This window comes from Styela clava, chromosome 15 (assembly GCF_964204865.1).
Source record: "Styela clava chromosome 15, kaStyClav1.hap1.2, whole genome shotgun sequence".
NCBI classification, from domain to species: domain Eukaryota; kingdom Metazoa; phylum Chordata; class Ascidiacea; order Stolidobranchia; family Styelidae; genus Styela; species Styela clava.
The window spans coordinates 13,438,303-13,456,531 of NC_135264.1; the positions used below are offsets into that span (position 1 = coordinate 13,438,303).

Genomic DNA, 18,229 nt, shown 5'->3' on the forward strand with positions numbered 1-18,229 from the left:
CTAATCACGTTACATTCACAGACTCGACAACTGTATGTAGAAGATTCACGTCCAATGCATGGCTATACACAATTCTATTATGGTATTGTAATATATATTTATTACAATCTATATTGCACTTAATAAAAATAAAACTTGTGATTTTGTTCCTGTTATAGGAAGAATGAACTTTTCACCAAAGAGCATTCATTTAAATTCATTGCACGAAATTTCTAAAGCACCATTCACTTGAATTTGAAAAGTAATGAAAATTCTTGAACTTTTAACAAAACGGTCCATTTACTATGAAATGCAAACTTTAAAGGTTTGTCCCAACTACAGCATTCACATGAAAATCTTCTGAACACCCAATCGGACAAGACAGCAATGATAAAACACACATGGCCACCACAGTGAACGCACATTTTCAGCCAAATGCAAAATAATTTAATGAAAGCCAAAAGGAACTGTATCCACCATGAATGTGCACCCTTAATTATACAAAGCAGCAATTAGAAAATCTATAGGGCCCATAATTTTCAGAGAAATTATACAAAAAATAAAAATCATATCCTTCTGACGACTCTTTCCATTTTATGTACTAAAAATTTAAACAAATCATCCATTATTTGGAAGAAAAGCAATTTTTAAAAAACAACGATAACCACCCAAAAATGGTCCAAAACCAAAAAGTCCAATAAACTGCCATGACCACCACAATAGCTTCTGACAGCATGTCTGAAATGCATTGTCATAATCTATAATTGTGACTATATTGCAATTTCAGATAAACTTGAGATTACATCTTTGAGCTCCTTCACGACAGCGTCAATGTCTTCCTTTGTTGTGCTACGTCCTGTGGATAACCTAATTGTGTTAGTTGCAATATCAAATGGAACATGGAAATTCAAAAGTACTTGTGACGGTTTACATTCATTTGAATGACACGCTGAACCAGTACTGCAGACGAATCCTTTGATATTTTGAAGTACTTTATATCCTGAAATAAAGAATCAATTAGAATGAATAGTATCGGCCCATATATACACTTCGTGTCATACTGATATATTGGTAATTTATAATGGGATGCTTTTTCAGCCTTTGTTAAGAACTTCACCTACCTTCCATATTTTGTCCTATAAATGAAACACTGGATGTGTTAGGTAATCTTGGTGCTAAAGAGCAATTCAATTTCACTTTACTATCACCAAACTCTGCCTGAAAAAAAGTTTGTATAATAAAATGAAACATGTTTAATACATGATTCATGCTACGCCTATGAATAAAAAATACTGATACAAATTATGTAAAAGGTCGGATAAATACTGATGAGTATGCAACATCACAAATACAGTTGTGATATTATTTGCCCTTTAATAAATGAAGGTAGGATTTTTTTATTTATCTTGGGGGAAGGGGGAGGGAAGCTGATAAAACATGGTATAATCATACAGGAGACCAATGGTATTCATCTGGCTACCGGTCCATCTCAGGTTAGGTAATAGTTAAGATATGCTCCTTGGAGCTATAATAAAGTACAAGACATCAATAGTTCCACTTTATTCAAAAATGTAATTTCTAGTCCAAACATCACAATTTACAGACATGGTGTTATTCTTTTAACAATCTACAGAACAGTTATATTGATAACTAAAAAAAAACAATATACCAATAATCGTTTTTCCAAATAATCTCTGATTTCTCTCATGTGTTCAGAAATAGATTTCAGATCATCATTTGCTATCATGGCTGCTTTACCAAGTCCGGCAATCATTGGAGTGTTCTCTGTGCCGGGGCGATAATTTCTTTCTTGAGCTCCACCGAAAAACAGTGGGTATAATGGGGCTCCACCCTCACCAAGTCCACGTACATACAAAGCACCAATTCTTGGCCCATAAAACTAAAAAAAAATGATCCCCATTACAATATATGTTGTGATGCTGAGATCATGTTTAATAAAATTAAAAGTTTCATATTTAAATTAATTATTAATCAAAATTAAGCATTTAGAATAGAGCCTGTTATTGCCCTTCAACTAATTTTCTTATCTTCCTTACTAAAGCAAAATGAGAAATACCATAATGTGACCATAAATGTGGCTGTCGTCATCAAGCACGGCCATATAAGATCTTCTTTGAACTGTTTAGACATAAATCATTCGTTTTCAGGGTTTAGTTAAATCTGTAAACATTCACAACACAACAATATAATTAAATCTACCTTATGTCCAACCAGTGTTAAATAATCAACACCCAAGTCTTCTACGTCGACTAATATTTTTCCGAGAGCTTGCGCAGCGTCTGTATGTATTAATGGTCTCAATGATTCTGACTCCATAGCTGAAATTTTTTCACTTATTTCTTTGATTGGCTAGAAATTATAAAAACATAGTCCTTGATAACTCATAGGTAGTAGATGTGTTTAGTTAGTAAATTTGAAAAATAGAAAAAAAGATGGCTTAGCGGTTGAAGCGTTAGACTTTACTGTGTTGGCATCGCATATTACACATCTCGAGTTCAAACCTCATGCACTCCACCTCACCCTGGAGTTGATAAATTGGTTAAGCAATGCCAAACTAGAAAGATTCTGGTCCTTGCAAATAATAGTAGCATATCCTTAGAAATAGATGGCTGCTATGGTGTCTTGTTCGGATGAAAGGCATGGATAAGCGCCGCTTGAGAAAAAAAACACAGCACAGGGATACATCCAAAAGCTGACTGATACTGCAATTTCATCCCTCTTTTTGACCAATGAGTTTAATGTAGAGAACATTTTACAATATTTATAATGTAAGTGTAAGTAGACAGATTAAATGAAGTTTTTGCCGTCTAAATTTTAGATTATTATTATGGGCTAACAATTTTTATAAATCATAATTGAAACTGCAGTGGGAGAGAAAATTAATTTGTGTATAAATGTAGACCAATAATAATTTAAAAATATTAAGATACGATTTGAACCAATCATCCCATAAATGAAGATTTCTTCCCAAGATCATAGTTGGCAGAGCAAGAATGAACGCGATGTCCATAAAGTCAAATTTCAATTATGAAGTCAATTCTGAATATTGTTGTTTTTTTATTCAGTAAATGTTTTTAAGTATTTTTACTTCATTCAATACATCTGTGAGGACCAAAACAATATATGGTTTCAATAAGTTCCCTTTGCAATTTAAAAAAAAATTAAGACACTATGGACACCCTATATATTTATATATATTAGGACCCACCATAATGACTCCAGTTTCATTATTGGCCATCATAATAGTCACTAGGCAAGTGTTGGGAAGAATTGCATTAACAATATCATCAACTGTTACACATCTACATTCTTTATCAACAGGCACAAACGTAACATCTGAAATAAATAACAATATTTCAATTTATAATTATAAAATTATAAAAGTGAAAGATTAAAAAAAAGAAAAAAAGATATATGTAACAATTTATCACTTCCACAGTTTTATATATGTATTTAACATGATGGCATAACAACTCGAGTAAAATACAAACGAGAATTATATAGCATTACTCGTTGTATAGAATTAACAGAGATCCCATCTAAACAACTCCAACCTTCTGATTTGCGGTGATTCATATAGTAAAAATTTTTGAAAATTTGCATTGAATGAGCCAACTATGATTATCTACAATGAAACAAACTAGACAAAACCAACATTAAATCCCAAATAGTACTTCTAAATTTGTTAACAATTGCCAAGTTCAGAAGTTAAATCAGAAATATGCTAAGTATCAGTGGTTTTTTATATAGATTATATAGAGTAAATATTGTGAAGCTATTCAAATAAGAATAATTCATGAATAACAAATACCGAGGCAGATGAAATACATCAGCGATTCCCAAATTTTTTGTCTGTGTCAGTTATGTTTAACACAATTCTGTTAATTTTTGCAGCGCACCTTTTGGGAACAGCTGACATACATGATGAATGTAAAATAACTCGATAAAAATTGGATGAAACCCATTTTGCAGAATACCTATTTCTCCTTTGTCTTTTAGATTGATCAGTGGTAATGTCACAGCATCATGTTCAATGGTTGTCGTGACGATGTGAGGTTTGAGCCTGTGTTCTCCTTGGTGTTGAGATTTCACTTGAGTTCTTTCAAAATGTTCAATTGCTGTAGCAATGACCCAATTGTTAGCTTCTGTCCCTCCAGATGTAAAAACTATATCTGATGATTGTGCATTGATTGATCTTGCAACTTGTTTTCTTGCTGTTGTAATCGTGGCTTTTGCTTTTTCACCTGCATGATTAGGAACAACAAGAAAGCTTAGACACAATTAGGGGCTCGTGTAGTTTCGTACCTAAAGTACTTCTAGTGGGCGTAGCATAACAATTTTTGAATATGTCGTTCCTAACCCCCACCTGCCTGCGCCATCCGAAACGAACGACTATGTCACAGTGACGTGATAAGGCCATTCGAACTGTCATCCAAGACGCGAAGACGATCACCCGAAATCGAGCAAGATATTCTCTTGTTTTCTCGTCGCAGCGATACGAGCGAGATCACTGTTGTTACTGAGTTCTTCATCGTCAGCGCAGTTGCCATTTCGGTCGATCGTAGGTATACTTTGGCAAGTTCTATGACATGATTGTGACGTCGTAGTGACATAATTTTTGTATGGCATAGTCAGGGGGTTGTCATGCTACGCCCACTGAAAGTACTTTAGGTCTGTAGGTACAAAACTAAATGAGCCCTCACATGAATATATGTAAAGATATAAACTCCAGCCTCCTGACTGTTGTTTTGAAACGCAAGGCTGCAAGGCCATTCAAAATTTTAAAACCATACTTCAGTACTTCTATATTTTCTCACCTTCAGGATATGAACTGCTGGGATTCCCCCATGTATTTTTCAGTGCATCTGTAATTGTCTCTAATACTTCATCTTCTAATGGAGTAGTTGCATTATAATCCAAGTAAATTGTGTTACTGATATTGTTTTTGACGTTCATCGCTACCTATGTCTGAATATGTATCCTAGCTATCAACGATACATATCATGTCAAGTTTTTTTCTATATAACAATTTTTAGGTCTGGTGTAATTTCGTACCTAAAGTACTTCTAGCGGGCGTAGCATAACAATTTTTTCACATGTCAATCCTAACCCTCACCTGACTACGCCATCAAAAAATTACGTCACCACGACCACTAGAAGTACTTGTGGTAAGAAACTACACTAAACCCCAATTTTATTCTCAATTTCTCTATATTTCTTCTTGGGATATGACAGTATGACGTGCTCAATATTTTCGGAATTTTATAAGCCTGTTTTTTTTCTATATATATTTATTAATATATAAAACACAGTTGATCAGTACATCTACAACATTATTATTCACTAATCATAGAAAATACGGTACACAATCATAATTCATCATATAAGATAATCAATTATTGTGCATACATCTTAAATTTTTTGTATGCAATGTATAGTAACAATATTTCTTATTAATATATAAAACACAGTTGATCGGCACAGTTACATCATCACTAATCACAGGAGTTATACACGTATAAATACCATCATTTCAGCATTTATTGTACACATATCTTAAAATTTTATAAGCTTGATCATTCGGGGAATACCCCACGTGCCATCTGGCGGCCTTCTCATATAACCCCAGTGCATGAGTTTTCGACCTTTTTCTGCTCGTGTGCCATTTTGACTAAAACGATATTAGTGGTGGTCCATCAAACTTATGAAATGAAAATTACAGAACGACAACAGCAAAAAAATTTGATCACCGCACGCTATTAGGTAGGAACTACCTTTATCGAATGTTTTGTTCCTTACCTGATCGCAATGAACTTATTGGACACGTAGTGGACATAGCGATCGTTTCAATATTATGTTGTTGTTGTTCTTAATGTCCTTGTTCTTTGACACGTTTTGAAGAAATCGCTTTTCGTTTTGAATACTGGACCAATTGCTTTGAAATTTAAAGTGGTAGAAGGCTATTACTTTTATTCATTTTAAATATTTCTGTTAGCTCTGTGAGATTTGTTTTTGTTTGCTATGACGTCATTAAACGTTCTGCGGACGCCATTTTGTGTCCTACTGTACTGCTTCGCTTGGTGTGAATATATTTGTAGACTGTGATCTGACGGTACGGTAAACCGTACTGTACTGCGAACAGACGTGTCCATATATTTGGGCGTAGCTCTCTTGTTTTATTGAAAAAGCTCCATACTCGTACTTATTTTTGCGGTGTGATTCCCTAGCCTAGTCTTTAACACCATTAACAACTTGTATCACATAGGAATTTGAATTCACTATTTTCACACAACGTTTTCAATACAATCGAAACGATATATCATATTTTACTTCAACCAAAATAATGACCCCAATTTATTCAAGTTGGAGTAAATGTTTCTCCGCTGTTGAGCCGCTTTCAACTTTGTTGTACTGTACGTTTTAAAACTTAACCAAGGTTTTGTTTGCTCTACTGATTTCATAATCGGTTTTTATTTTTTTGTTTTTATAAATCATTTACCGGTAATCGTCTTTTATGCTGATTATGGAGTCAAAATAAACTTATCTTATCTTGTTTCGATAACTCTGCCGTTTATAAACGGGCTCCTTCCCATGTGGGGCACGGGGGCGTCAGCACGTTGTGAAGGTGAGTTTGTTGCTTAGTTTAATGATTTAAATAATAATACAATAACACCCAGGTCGCTTAATTAAACCACACTGCATGGCTTTCATCTACAATATGCCGATCATTTGTGACGCATGCACTAAACTTCAAAACACGAATATATCAAATGTGTTTACTTGAAATTTACCACGAATGTAAAACTTAAAGATACCTAACCGAGATTAAACTTCATAACTTTCATTAAAGTAGCAAGACAGTTTGTACTAATACAAATATACAACTCGTAATTGAATAGATAAGATCTTAATATGTTTTCAATAACAATAAATCAATTCGTTTATTACTCCAGACCGCTGCGGTCCATATAAAAATAACACAAACAGCGACATCATGATAAGAAGTTGAATTTTCTAACCATTACAACCATCTACATTTATTCGACATTCCTATGCATACACCATCCCCGCAAGATCATGTATTAGTCAAACACACGGATGTGTTTTCGATTTTGTTCTAAACACAAAACAATCCAATAAATAAACCTATTGTTCTCTGATTAAAACCATTTTAGCTAGAAAGTTCGTTCCGAGAAAGCGATGAGGTGTGGATAATAACTGCAAAATCATTGGGTACTAATTATTTTTATTTTATTGCCTAGCCCTAGTCATATCATAACCTTTTTTGACTTGTGGCTCCTTTCCGGGTGCTTTTAGCACTCGTGCGTTTGTTATTACAGTATTTATAATGTTATTTTTAATGGTAGATTTCGATTCCCATTAGGTTCAAATAATTCAAGCTCAACAAAGTGAAAACACCATGGGAAATAATATTATCAAGCAATCAAACTGAAAAGAACGGGTTATTTTCTTGTGAAAGGGAAATCAGTTTTGTGGTAGCACTGTGGCCTCCACCCACCCACTCCACCCACCTACACCTTCTTTTCTACTTTTGCAAAGAAATCACTCAAATTTGAATGTGTTATGTCTGTCTCGAGTTTTACTCTTCGTAGATTTTTAATTTCTTTTTCAAGCTGGATCAGAGTCTATAATATCAAATAAATTAAAATAGCGCTGTTATGATATTTGCTTACGATACAACAACTATACATATTTTGTATATCCTTGCGATAAAAATGCAGAAAAGGGATTTATATCCCATTTGGACTAGGGTACTTGCTTCCACTTATATGTTTACTGCACCCTCAATTGGTCCTTTAGTTAAGAACAAAATCAGGTGTTTCTGGCTGCCTAATATGTTTTTCTTTTATCACTTTCAGCGAAAATAATAAACCTTCAAAAATACGTCAATTAACAAATACGTATCACACTTTATTATAAACATGGATAAAGTTATGGCTTCCATCAAGCTTCAGACATCATCATAATGGAAGACGGAACTCGAATAAAATCCGGAATGAAATTTGCAAGTTTCTTGAACCCGGATATGTGGAGCATGACATTCAACTGGAAAATACTATTCGGAACAATACCTGGATAAAAAGAAGGTGTTAAAAAGCAATATTTTTGAGGTCGATGATTAGATTAGAATCCGTCCAAAATTATATTCCTAAATCACATATCCCGCTCCTTCCAACCAAACATGTGTTGGCAGTTTTCTTTTGTAATGGCTACGAAGACCGTTTTGTTGTATATACTTGTTGTTGTTAGAATTTTTCTCTCTAATTACTGGACCAAACGACTTTTTTCATTCAATTTTTAATGTATCCTTATAGTATTATGCGCAAGTTGCACTACCGTGTTTGTACAGCTTAAGTACAAGCAGTTGTACTACAGTAAATACTATTAAAAAATTCTCCCCGTTTGGTAAACCTTGTTTTACATAAAGAAAATTTAGATTAAATATTGGAACCTTTTGGATCTTTTTATTCCCTCCTAACCAGTGGCGTAGCATCCACCCCCGCAACCCCCGCGGTCGCGAGGCCCACAGCGCAAAAGGGCCCACGCGGTTAGAATTTAGAAATTAAAGCCGCAAAACCAAAAGTTGAATTGAAAAACCAGTAAGGCACATCTTATAACGTTGGTGTTAGTTCTGCTCAAATCGTTTTGTTACGTAGCAATGCCAGGGAGTCGTCGATTTTCGGCGTCTTTGGGTTTGATCGCACCGCCAAAATTACGAAGGTTGTCAGAATGATGTCGAAAGCAAAACCTCTCAGTGGCTCACAGAAACGCAGGAAATGGGCAGAAGGGGAAGCACGTATAAAAAAAAATTAAAGTAACCAATATAAACGGCAAATTTTAGGTTACCATTGCCTTTTAATAACGACATGTTATGCTTTTCGACGAAAAAAAAAACGTTGTTTTAGCTTATATCCGAGAGTTTTTAGGATTATTTCCACGAAATATTTTTGCGGGGGGGCCCACGAGAGTCTTGCTACGCCACTGCTCCTAACTGTGCATAAAAAATATGTGTTTCTATCATAATTATGTTGATGCTTTAGGGATTCATATTTAGTCAAGCTGTGCCTGACAGTTGAAAGTAAATTGACAATTTCTTTATCGAGTAAACACATTTGATATTTTCGTGTTTTGAAATTCAGTACTTGCGTCACAAATGATAGGCGAGACATATTGTAGATGAAATCATTCAATAAACAATAAATAAACATGCAGTGTGGTTTAAAGAAATACTTCCTTCCCAGGGAGAAATTTCGTTCCTTTTGGAAGAAGGTACAGAGGCTTGACTGATATTGTTTCAGGTATTTAGCATTATTTCATACATATTCAAAATACTTAAAAGCTAGCGTGTGGCGTTACACTAAATATGAATCCTTGAAGCTTCAACATATAATAGTCTATAAAACTCTCCTTTGTTCTTAGTTCGATTGCTCGACATGGTTATTTATTTCACAGGGTGTTTTCACTTAGTTGAGCATGAATTGAGTTTGAACCTAATGGGATTCGAAATCTACCAATAAAAATTAAACTATGAATACTACTGTAATGACAAACGCACGAGTGCTAAAAGCATCCGCAAATGAGCCACGAGCCTTAAAAGGTTAGGACCCAGCTAGACAATGATTCAGAAGACTTTGATTAAAACGAAAAAAAATAGTGAACAATGATTTTGCAGTTATTATCCACACCACACCGCTTTCTCGCAACGAACTTTCTAGATAAAATGGTTTTTATCAGAGAACAATAAGTTAATTTATTGAATTGTTTTGTGTTTAGAACAAAATCTAAAACACATCCGTGTGTTTGACTAATACATTAACTTGCGGTGATGGTGTATGTATAGGAATGTCGAATAAATGTAGACGGTGGTAATGGTTAGAAAATTCAACTTCTTATCATGATGTTACACATTCTTATCACAATTACACATTATTTTTGCAATATTCTTTCGTGTGACATTGCTATAGAAGCTCACTCGCATGCTATATCAAGTTTTTTTAAACCTTGTAATCTTAAATTTAGTCGTATTTGTGTTTTTGGCAATGCATCAATATTTCTCGATATAGTTGCAACAAAATTTTTATGTAACATTTTTTATTCCCACTAATATTGCACCACATCACAACCGTGCCAACAAAAAATCTATCAATTTTTCTATTTTTTATAGAGTGTTGTCTTGTTTTTCCTCTGATCAGTGTTTGCGTAATTAATTCGATTTATTTAAAGTTATTGCCCGATTCTGTATAGTGTATTTTTGTTTTATTTACTTTTGTTATTTGACTGTTTTTTATGAGGACGGACGCGTATTTTCACGTTTTTAACTTTGTCTTTAAGTTATGCCCGTCCTCCAGGTCCTCTACGTTTTGTCACTTTTGTGTTTGTTCGTTTGTTGTTGTTTTGTTTTATACCAGAGCGACCGAAATAAAATTAATTGATTGATGTACAGTTATGTACATGATAAGATTCAAAAGGTGTCAATATCTAATATAAATTTTCGGACCTCCTGAAGTATGCGCACCAAGATGGCGCACAACCTGAACACAGGTTGTGTACCAGGTTAGGGTTCAGGTTATGCGACGTCTTGGTGCGCATACTTCAGGAGTACCAAATTTTCTTTATGTAAAGCAAGCTTTTCCAAACGTGGAGGAACTTTTTCATAGTATTTGATGTAATACAACTGCTTGTACTTAAGTTGTACAAACGCGGTAATGCAACTTGCGCATAACACTACTAAGTTTACATTAAAGATTGAATAAATAAAGTAGTTTAATAAAGTGAGAGAAGAATAAAAATAGGCGAAGGGAGGATTGTAACGAAAAAGGTTGGGAATCACTTATGTAACCATCGTTTCTTCAACATTTCTCTCGTTTTATTAAAAACCATGTGAAAACCAGTGAAACCATTCAAACGAGTAAAGGAGACTATAAATTCTTGATACATCGAGCACGGAATATTAGTTTGCTCGGTGGATAGGAAGAAATATTGCGATACCGCGTCGCACTGTAATTTCCATGGTTACTTAGACAGTGTATTACTGATTACAGTATGTTATTGATTTTTTTTAACCGAAATCTTAATTCAATGTCATTTTTCTTATATCAACATAAATAAAATAAAAATTTCATAACGTAGAGTTTTAGAATTTTTTTAATTTATTAAATAAAATTTGTCTGTTTCTATGGCAAATTTTCAATAATTTGAGTTCTAACACTTCAACGATTAAGACACCGCGCCCTTCTTTTGACATAAAATAAAACTCAAATCGGAGGTATTAGAAACTGTCTGAATTTCATTTCCTTCTGCTCCGGAATTTAGGTAACAGTAAAGTCAGTAACTGAACTATATAAGACTTATTGGACACGGAGTGGATATTTGGGTCGTTTTGTTATCATGTTGTTTTTCTTCTTCGTATCGTATTGAAAAAAATCGCTTTTCTTTTTTACTACTGGATCAGACTGTATTTTTCGATAGAAGACTATATTCAAAAAAGGGTATTTTTTATTTCCGTACTACTCCGTGCCCATATATTTGAGCATCGTTCTCTTGTTTCTAAGTAAATTTGATATCAACTGGGCGAGATGTTGTGCATAAAATTCTCTAATAAGAAACATTACCGTCCTGTTTATATTCTTTTATTTATATTATGTATTAACTTACTTGTTTCGTCTAAATTTAAGATAAACTAGCTGAACAGTTCTAAGTCACAATGAAGATATTTCTTGCATCGATTCTGCTGTTGGTTGCTGTAATCTGTGTGTTACTTGGTGCCACATACGGAAAGATCTATGGAATACGTTAGTTTAAATTTATTTATTTACCAAAACCCTAAATTATTTGACAAAAATTACAGCAAAGTTCTACATCAAATCTATTTATATTAGCATGAAGATTACTTCTATGCAAAATGATAAACTAAACTTGATAACAAAATTTCAATCTGTATAAAACTATAGGAAGTTACTAAACGACATACTCTTATTCAAATTAAAAATCAACTGATATCAGATCAGCTAAAACTATCGATTACTAATTTTTCTGCATTACCGATATTTATCTTATTGTTGTGGTTGAGTTCTAATGTAATTCTAATTTATATTTAATGCAGCATGTCGGGAAAACGGTCAATGTGTATTCGGCCATCATTGCAATCCATCAACGTGGTTATGCGTTGAAGGTAAATTTGTAATATTATTACCAAGTGGCTCAATTTCTATAAACACCATCAGTCAGGGTTGTAGCCAGGAATTTTCAAAGATAAAAGGGGAATCTGAAATTCTTATTCTCAAGTTAGGCCATATCAGCTAAAGAAACTAAAAACGCGGGTTTTCAAGGGTTTCGACTCAAGAGTTTGAAGGTCTAGAAAGCGTTTTGGGCTACTATGTATGATACAGAAAGATGCTTTTTCACATTTCAAAAGGAGGCTTCCGTCCCTTATCCTCTGCTATTTGTCCAAACACCATTTCGAGGCCATCGAAAATATCCATAGCCGAATGCAAATCACTTTTCTACAACACAATTGGTTCATAAACTCTACCACAAGTTTATCATTGTCTTTCAAATTTTTGTGTGTTTCCGTGTCCATTTAAAATCCAAGCACAGATTTCAAACTTTATTAGTTTTGTTATTTTATTACAAACCTTTACCGATGATATATATATCAGCAACAGAAACATTTACAAAACTTATTATTTCTTTCCAGGGAGTCAGGGATAGGCAACCCATGAGTCAACGGAAAGAAAAATGAATTCGACAATCATTTGCTAAATATAAAGTAATAAAATATTCTGCAGCATTCGTAAGTTTTGTATTTGGAGCATGTCAGCATCTTCATAGAACAGCATTAGAATATCCAAACATCCATCCATACGGATACTTGTGCGTTTTTATAACTTTCGAACGTTATATATGAACGCACTTTGATTGATTTAGTATAAATTGTATGGAAAACAAAAACGGAATCTGGAATTACCTTAATTTCATTCGTAGAAGTCTAAACACAAGCGCCATGCTATATATGTGCCAATGTTTATAAATCCATTTAAAATGGCCTGATGTGGTATATATATCAGTGATTAACATATAACACTTGGTACGCCCTGGGGTTTTCTATACACCCGGTTGACGAGCACTGGTTTAGAACCCCCCGAACCCGAGACGATGATGACCAATCTAAACTCACAGTCACAAAACTATATGAAAACTACTCCACGCTACCAACGTATTCCTATCCGAGGCTTCCAAGCTCACCCGACAATCAATATTTTATAATGATGGCCCACTATACTTGACATCCAAAATAATTTGGTAAATTATAGGTGATGTTATACATAAAATTAGATAGCCCCCCCCCCCCAAACACACACCCCGCACACACAGACAGACACGGGAACGCGCCCGTTTATATACGACAGAGATATCGAAACAACGTTGAAAGCCGACATAACATATTAAAAATTGAGTGTTTTTTTTTTACAAAAGTAGAAAAGAACTAGACCTAGGGTTCCCAATCGGTACCTACTAGGGGAAGCAGAGCAGTGGGTGGGGTGGGGGGGGGGGGGGGGGAGGACACCATGCTGCCACAAAACTGATTTTTCTTTTGCAAGAAAACTCCCTTGTTCTTCTCAGTTTGATTGCTTGACAAGGGTATTTCACACGGTGTTTTCACTCTCTTGAGCATTAATCGTTGGGACCTAATGATATTTGAAATCAACCAATAAAAATAACATTATAAATACTACTGTAATGACAAACACGAGTGCTAAAAGCATCCGGAAATGCCACAAGTCAAAAAAGGTTATGACTAGGGCTGGGCATTTTCAAATATCTGATGATTTCAGAATCGAATCGAATAATTATTTTTGGCCCCCATTCTTGAATACTTGGGAGATATCTAAGTATATGTAAATTTCTCATTGTATTGGGTCTTCCAGACACATAAATTACTGAAAACATAGAATATATCATTCAGAATACAGCGTTCACACACAATCAAAACCACGCTTTCTCCAATACTTCATTTATATGTCAGATTTCCGTTGCGAAATTGAGAAATTCACCTCGACCATTGGTGGAAAGAAAGAAACAAAATGGCGGCGATTCGAAATTTGGCTCTGAATCGATTCTAATAATTACTATTCGATTCAAATATTGAATTTGAAATGCCCAGCCTAAGTTATGGCCCACTGAACTAGACAATGAATTGGAAGGCTTTACTTGAAATGAAAAACAAAACTGATAAGAAAACAAGGATTTTGCGGTTATTATTCACACCACGTCGCTTTCTTGGAACGAACTTTCTAGATAAAAGGGTTTTAATCAGAAAACATGAGAATTACTTATTGGATTGTTTTGTGTTTAGAACAAAATCCAAAACACATCCGTGTGTTTGACTAATACGTAAACTTGCGGTGATGGTGTATGTATAAGAATGTCGGATAGCAGAATGTCGTAAAGGGATTACCTAACCGCTGGTCAGTTACGACTTCCTCCCCCATTAAGTCCATGTTTCCGAAAACAAATTACTAACTAATCCCTTAGCCGACATGGAATGGTAATCGGGCGAGAGGCCGTGGTTCGCCATACGGTTAAGCCGTCATATCGGCTTTCCTCTTCTTGGGATAAATATGTAAATCCTATAACATGTGGCGGGCGGGGGAGTGTCAGCATGTTATAAGATTGAGTTTGTTGCTTATATTGATGATTTAAAAATAGTAATAATACAATAATACCCAGGTCGCTTAAACCTACCTAAAGGCCGCCTTCTGTTGGTGAATATTATTCGGCTTTCCTTTTCCTATTGTAGTATGACTCGATGTTAGACTCTTTTATGGGTGACGCTGCTCGATGACCATTTACTGGATTACCATGGTACCTTCATACTGATATACAGTTTTCTTCCATTTTACTGAATTCTGTTCGCACATTTTGTATTTTCGTTATGTGAAAATAAACTACTGGCTCACTGACAAACATTTCACTCTTATTGACCTTCAGTTTATCATACTCATGTACAACAACGCCTATAATCTGTTTTCTACCCACCTGAATTATTTTGGAAGTCAAGTATAGTGGGCCATCATTATGAAACTCGCCCGTTACCAAGTGTATGCCACTTTTAAATGGATTTATAAAGATTGGTACATATAAAGTATGGCGCTTGTGTTTATAAACTTATGTACTACTTATGTCTGACGTTTCCTCTTTGTATTAGAATTCTACGAATGAAATGGAGGTAATCCCAGACCGTGTTTGTTTCCCATACAAATTATACTAAATCAATCAAAGTGCAAAAATCGCTTTTCCCAAAAAAGGAGGACGCGTTCATATATGACGTTCGAAAGTTATATACAGACGTACAAGTATCCGTATGGATGTTTGGATAATGTTGTTCTAATACTGTTCTCTGAAGATGCTGACATGCTCCAAATCCAAAACTTACAAAATGATCGAATGTTATTGCTGCAGAATATATTATTAATTCGTAATTAGCAAATTATTGTCGAATTTATTTTTCTTTCTAGAAAAGCTTCCCCAATGACGCTGAAAAGAAAAAAAAAGTTTTTATAAATGTTTCTGTTGCTGGTATATCGGTAAAAATTTGAAATAAAATAGTAATAACTAGATAGCGATCGGAAACCGCCGACTTATCGATCTTGCGGTTTCGATTCCTTCGCTCTAACTCCATAGCGACACCACGTGTCCCATCACTAATTAATTGATAACTCGCTGATTATACGACATATTTCATCCAAAATCAATACGATTCTGGTCCGAGATATGATGAATGCACATGCAAAATTTGGAACATATCTCGCTCTCGTGAGATATCGCGTAACATACGAAAGTGAAACAGACAAACAAACAGACAAATATCTATCAACATTCTTACCGATCGAGATCAATAAGTAATAAAGTTTGAAATCTGTGCTTGGCTTTTTAGAAAACACCGAAAAACACAAAAATTTGAAAGACAATGATAAATTTGTGGTGGGGTTTATGAACCAACTGTGTTGCATAGAAGTGATGTGCATTCGGCTACGGATATTTGCGGTGGCTTCGAAACGGCGTTTGGACCGATAGCAGGGCGTAGCCAGGGGGTAAGGGACGGAAGCCCACTTTTGAAATGTAAAAAAGCAATATTCTGTATCATACATAGCAACTTTGAGTAGCTTAAAACGAATTTTAGATCCTCGAAGTCTTGATTCGAGACCCTTGGAAACCCCACGTTTACCGACTCTAGCTGTTATAGCTTTACTTGGAAATTAGAAATTTCGGAACCACCTTCATCATTGCAAATTCCTCGCTACAACCCTGACTGATGGTGTTTATAGAAATTGAGCCACTTGGTAATAATATTACAAATTTACCTTTAACACAATCCCCTGTTGATGTATCGCAATGTTGGTTAAATTCACAGGCCTCTTCACATGCTGCATTAAATATAAATTAGAATTGCATTAGAACCAAGTCACAACAATAAGATAAATATCCGTAATGCAGAAAAAATAGTAATCGATAGTTTTAGCTGATCTGTGATCAGTTGATTTTTAATTTAAATAAGAGTATATCGATTAGTAACTTCCTATAGTTTTATACAGATATAAATTTTGTTGATTTATTGAGTTTAGTTCATGAAGCCATTCTTTTGCATAGAAGTAATCTCCATGTTTTTATAAATTGCGTTGATGTAGAACTTCACCATTTTTGTCAAATAATTTAAGATTTTAGTAAATAAATAAAATTGAACTAACGTATTTCTTGCATCTGTCCGTATGTGCCACCAAGTAACATACACAATACAGCAACCAACAGCAGAATCGATGCAAGAAATATCTTCATTGTGACTTAGAACCGTTCAGATAGTTTATCTTAAAATTAGGTGAAAGCGGTAAGTTGATACATAATATTAATTTAAAAATAAAAAAACAGGACGGTCGTTTATTAAGGAATTATGGTTTTGAACTCTATGCATAACATCTCGTCCAGTTGTTATCAAATTTATATAGAAACAAGAGCGCGATGCTCAAATATATGGACACGGAGTAGTACAAAAATATACCCTTCTAATGAATTAACCATTGAAATTTCAAAGCAGTATCCAGTAGTTAAAGGGAAAAGCGATTTTTTTCAACTCGATACTACGAAAGAAAAACAACTATAAGGAAACAACGAGATAGTGATCAGAGATCACTGCTTATCGATATAGCGCCATGTATCCTTCGCTCTGACCAAAGTGACTATAATAATTATAGTCACTTTGGCTCTTACCTAATAGTGTGAAAACTTTTTTGATGGATACTTGCGCATCGCACACACACTAAGCACATGCGCGATCCTGCCTGAAAAATCTGGGACTAATCATACACATTCTCTCGCTTTGCAAAAATCTAGATCTTTTCATCACTAATTAATTAATACCTCACTTATACTACATAATTTACCCAAAATCAATAGGCTTCTGGTCCGAGATATGATGAGTGCACATGCAAAATTTGGAGCAGATTCAACCTCGCTTCCGTGAGATATCGCGTGTATCTAACAGACAAACAGACAGACAAATACCTATCAACACACTTACCGACAGGGTTACCATCTACCTACAGCTAAAAATAAGCGCGGGTGTCAAAATGGTATTTTTTGGTGTACTTAACAACGGCAGAAACACCGTATAAAAATGAGAAAGAAATCATCCAAGAGTCTCTTCCGCTCTCCCAATTTTTATCCACTTAAGTTTTCTTTTATTAGAAGTCGCTTCGAACATTTATCCCTAAAAACAGTATCCTTAAAAACTAACATCAACTATTGTAACTGTGTCACAGTTTGCCTGGAAATACCGCAAACCCTACCGCTAACAGAAACAGTGCGCCTGAGAGTGAGCGAGTCTGAGGCATGAGGTGACGGCGGGAACGTAATTAATCGATATGTCACGCGAATACGAGTTGCGTATAATGATAAACAGCATTCCTTGTTTCCACGGAAGCTTTTTAGGCAAACATGAACGTGCCATCCATGTTTTTAAGACAAAATAAGCACGCAACTCAAAAATAAGCACATCGTTACTTTATAAGACGCGGGCTAGAAAATAAGCACAAATCTTAGAAATAAGCACGATATGGTAACCCTGCTTACCGATCAAGATCGATAAGTAACACCATGATAACAAAACGACCCATATGTCCACTCCGTGTCCAATAAAGTCTTATATAGTTCA

At 34.8% G+C, this 18,229-nt stretch overlaps 1 protein-coding gene and 1 long non-coding RNA gene across 2 annotated transcripts; one reads left to right on the plus strand and one right to left on the minus strand.

Annotated features, from left to right (window-relative positions):
- Positions 1–72: 72 nt before the first annotated feature.
- Positions 73–5,819, minus strand: LOC120334009 (selenocysteine lyase-like). The gene is made up of 8 exons (XM_039401449.2): positions 5,800–5,819; positions 4,818–4,968; positions 3,978–4,244; positions 3,209–3,336; positions 2,200–2,349; positions 1,649–1,879; positions 1,101–1,197; positions 73–979 (listed from the first exon to the last, which is right to left on the minus strand). Exons 2-8 carry the CDS (start codon positions 4,954–4,956, stop codon positions 750–752), a joined length of 1,242 nt encoding a protein of 413 aa, XP_039257383.2. The 5' UTR covers positions 4,957–4,968; positions 5,800–5,819; the 3' UTR covers positions 73–749.
- Positions 5,820–6,571: 752 nt separating this feature from the next.
- On the plus strand, positions 6,572–12,811 carry LOC144432469 (uncharacterized). The gene is made up of 4 exons (XR_013480710.1): positions 6,572–6,625; positions 11,697–11,813; positions 12,125–12,193; positions 12,719–12,811. It is a non-coding gene; the product is annotated as an uncharacterized LOC144432469 (long non-coding RNA).
- Positions 12,812–18,229: the final 5,418 nt, after the last annotated feature.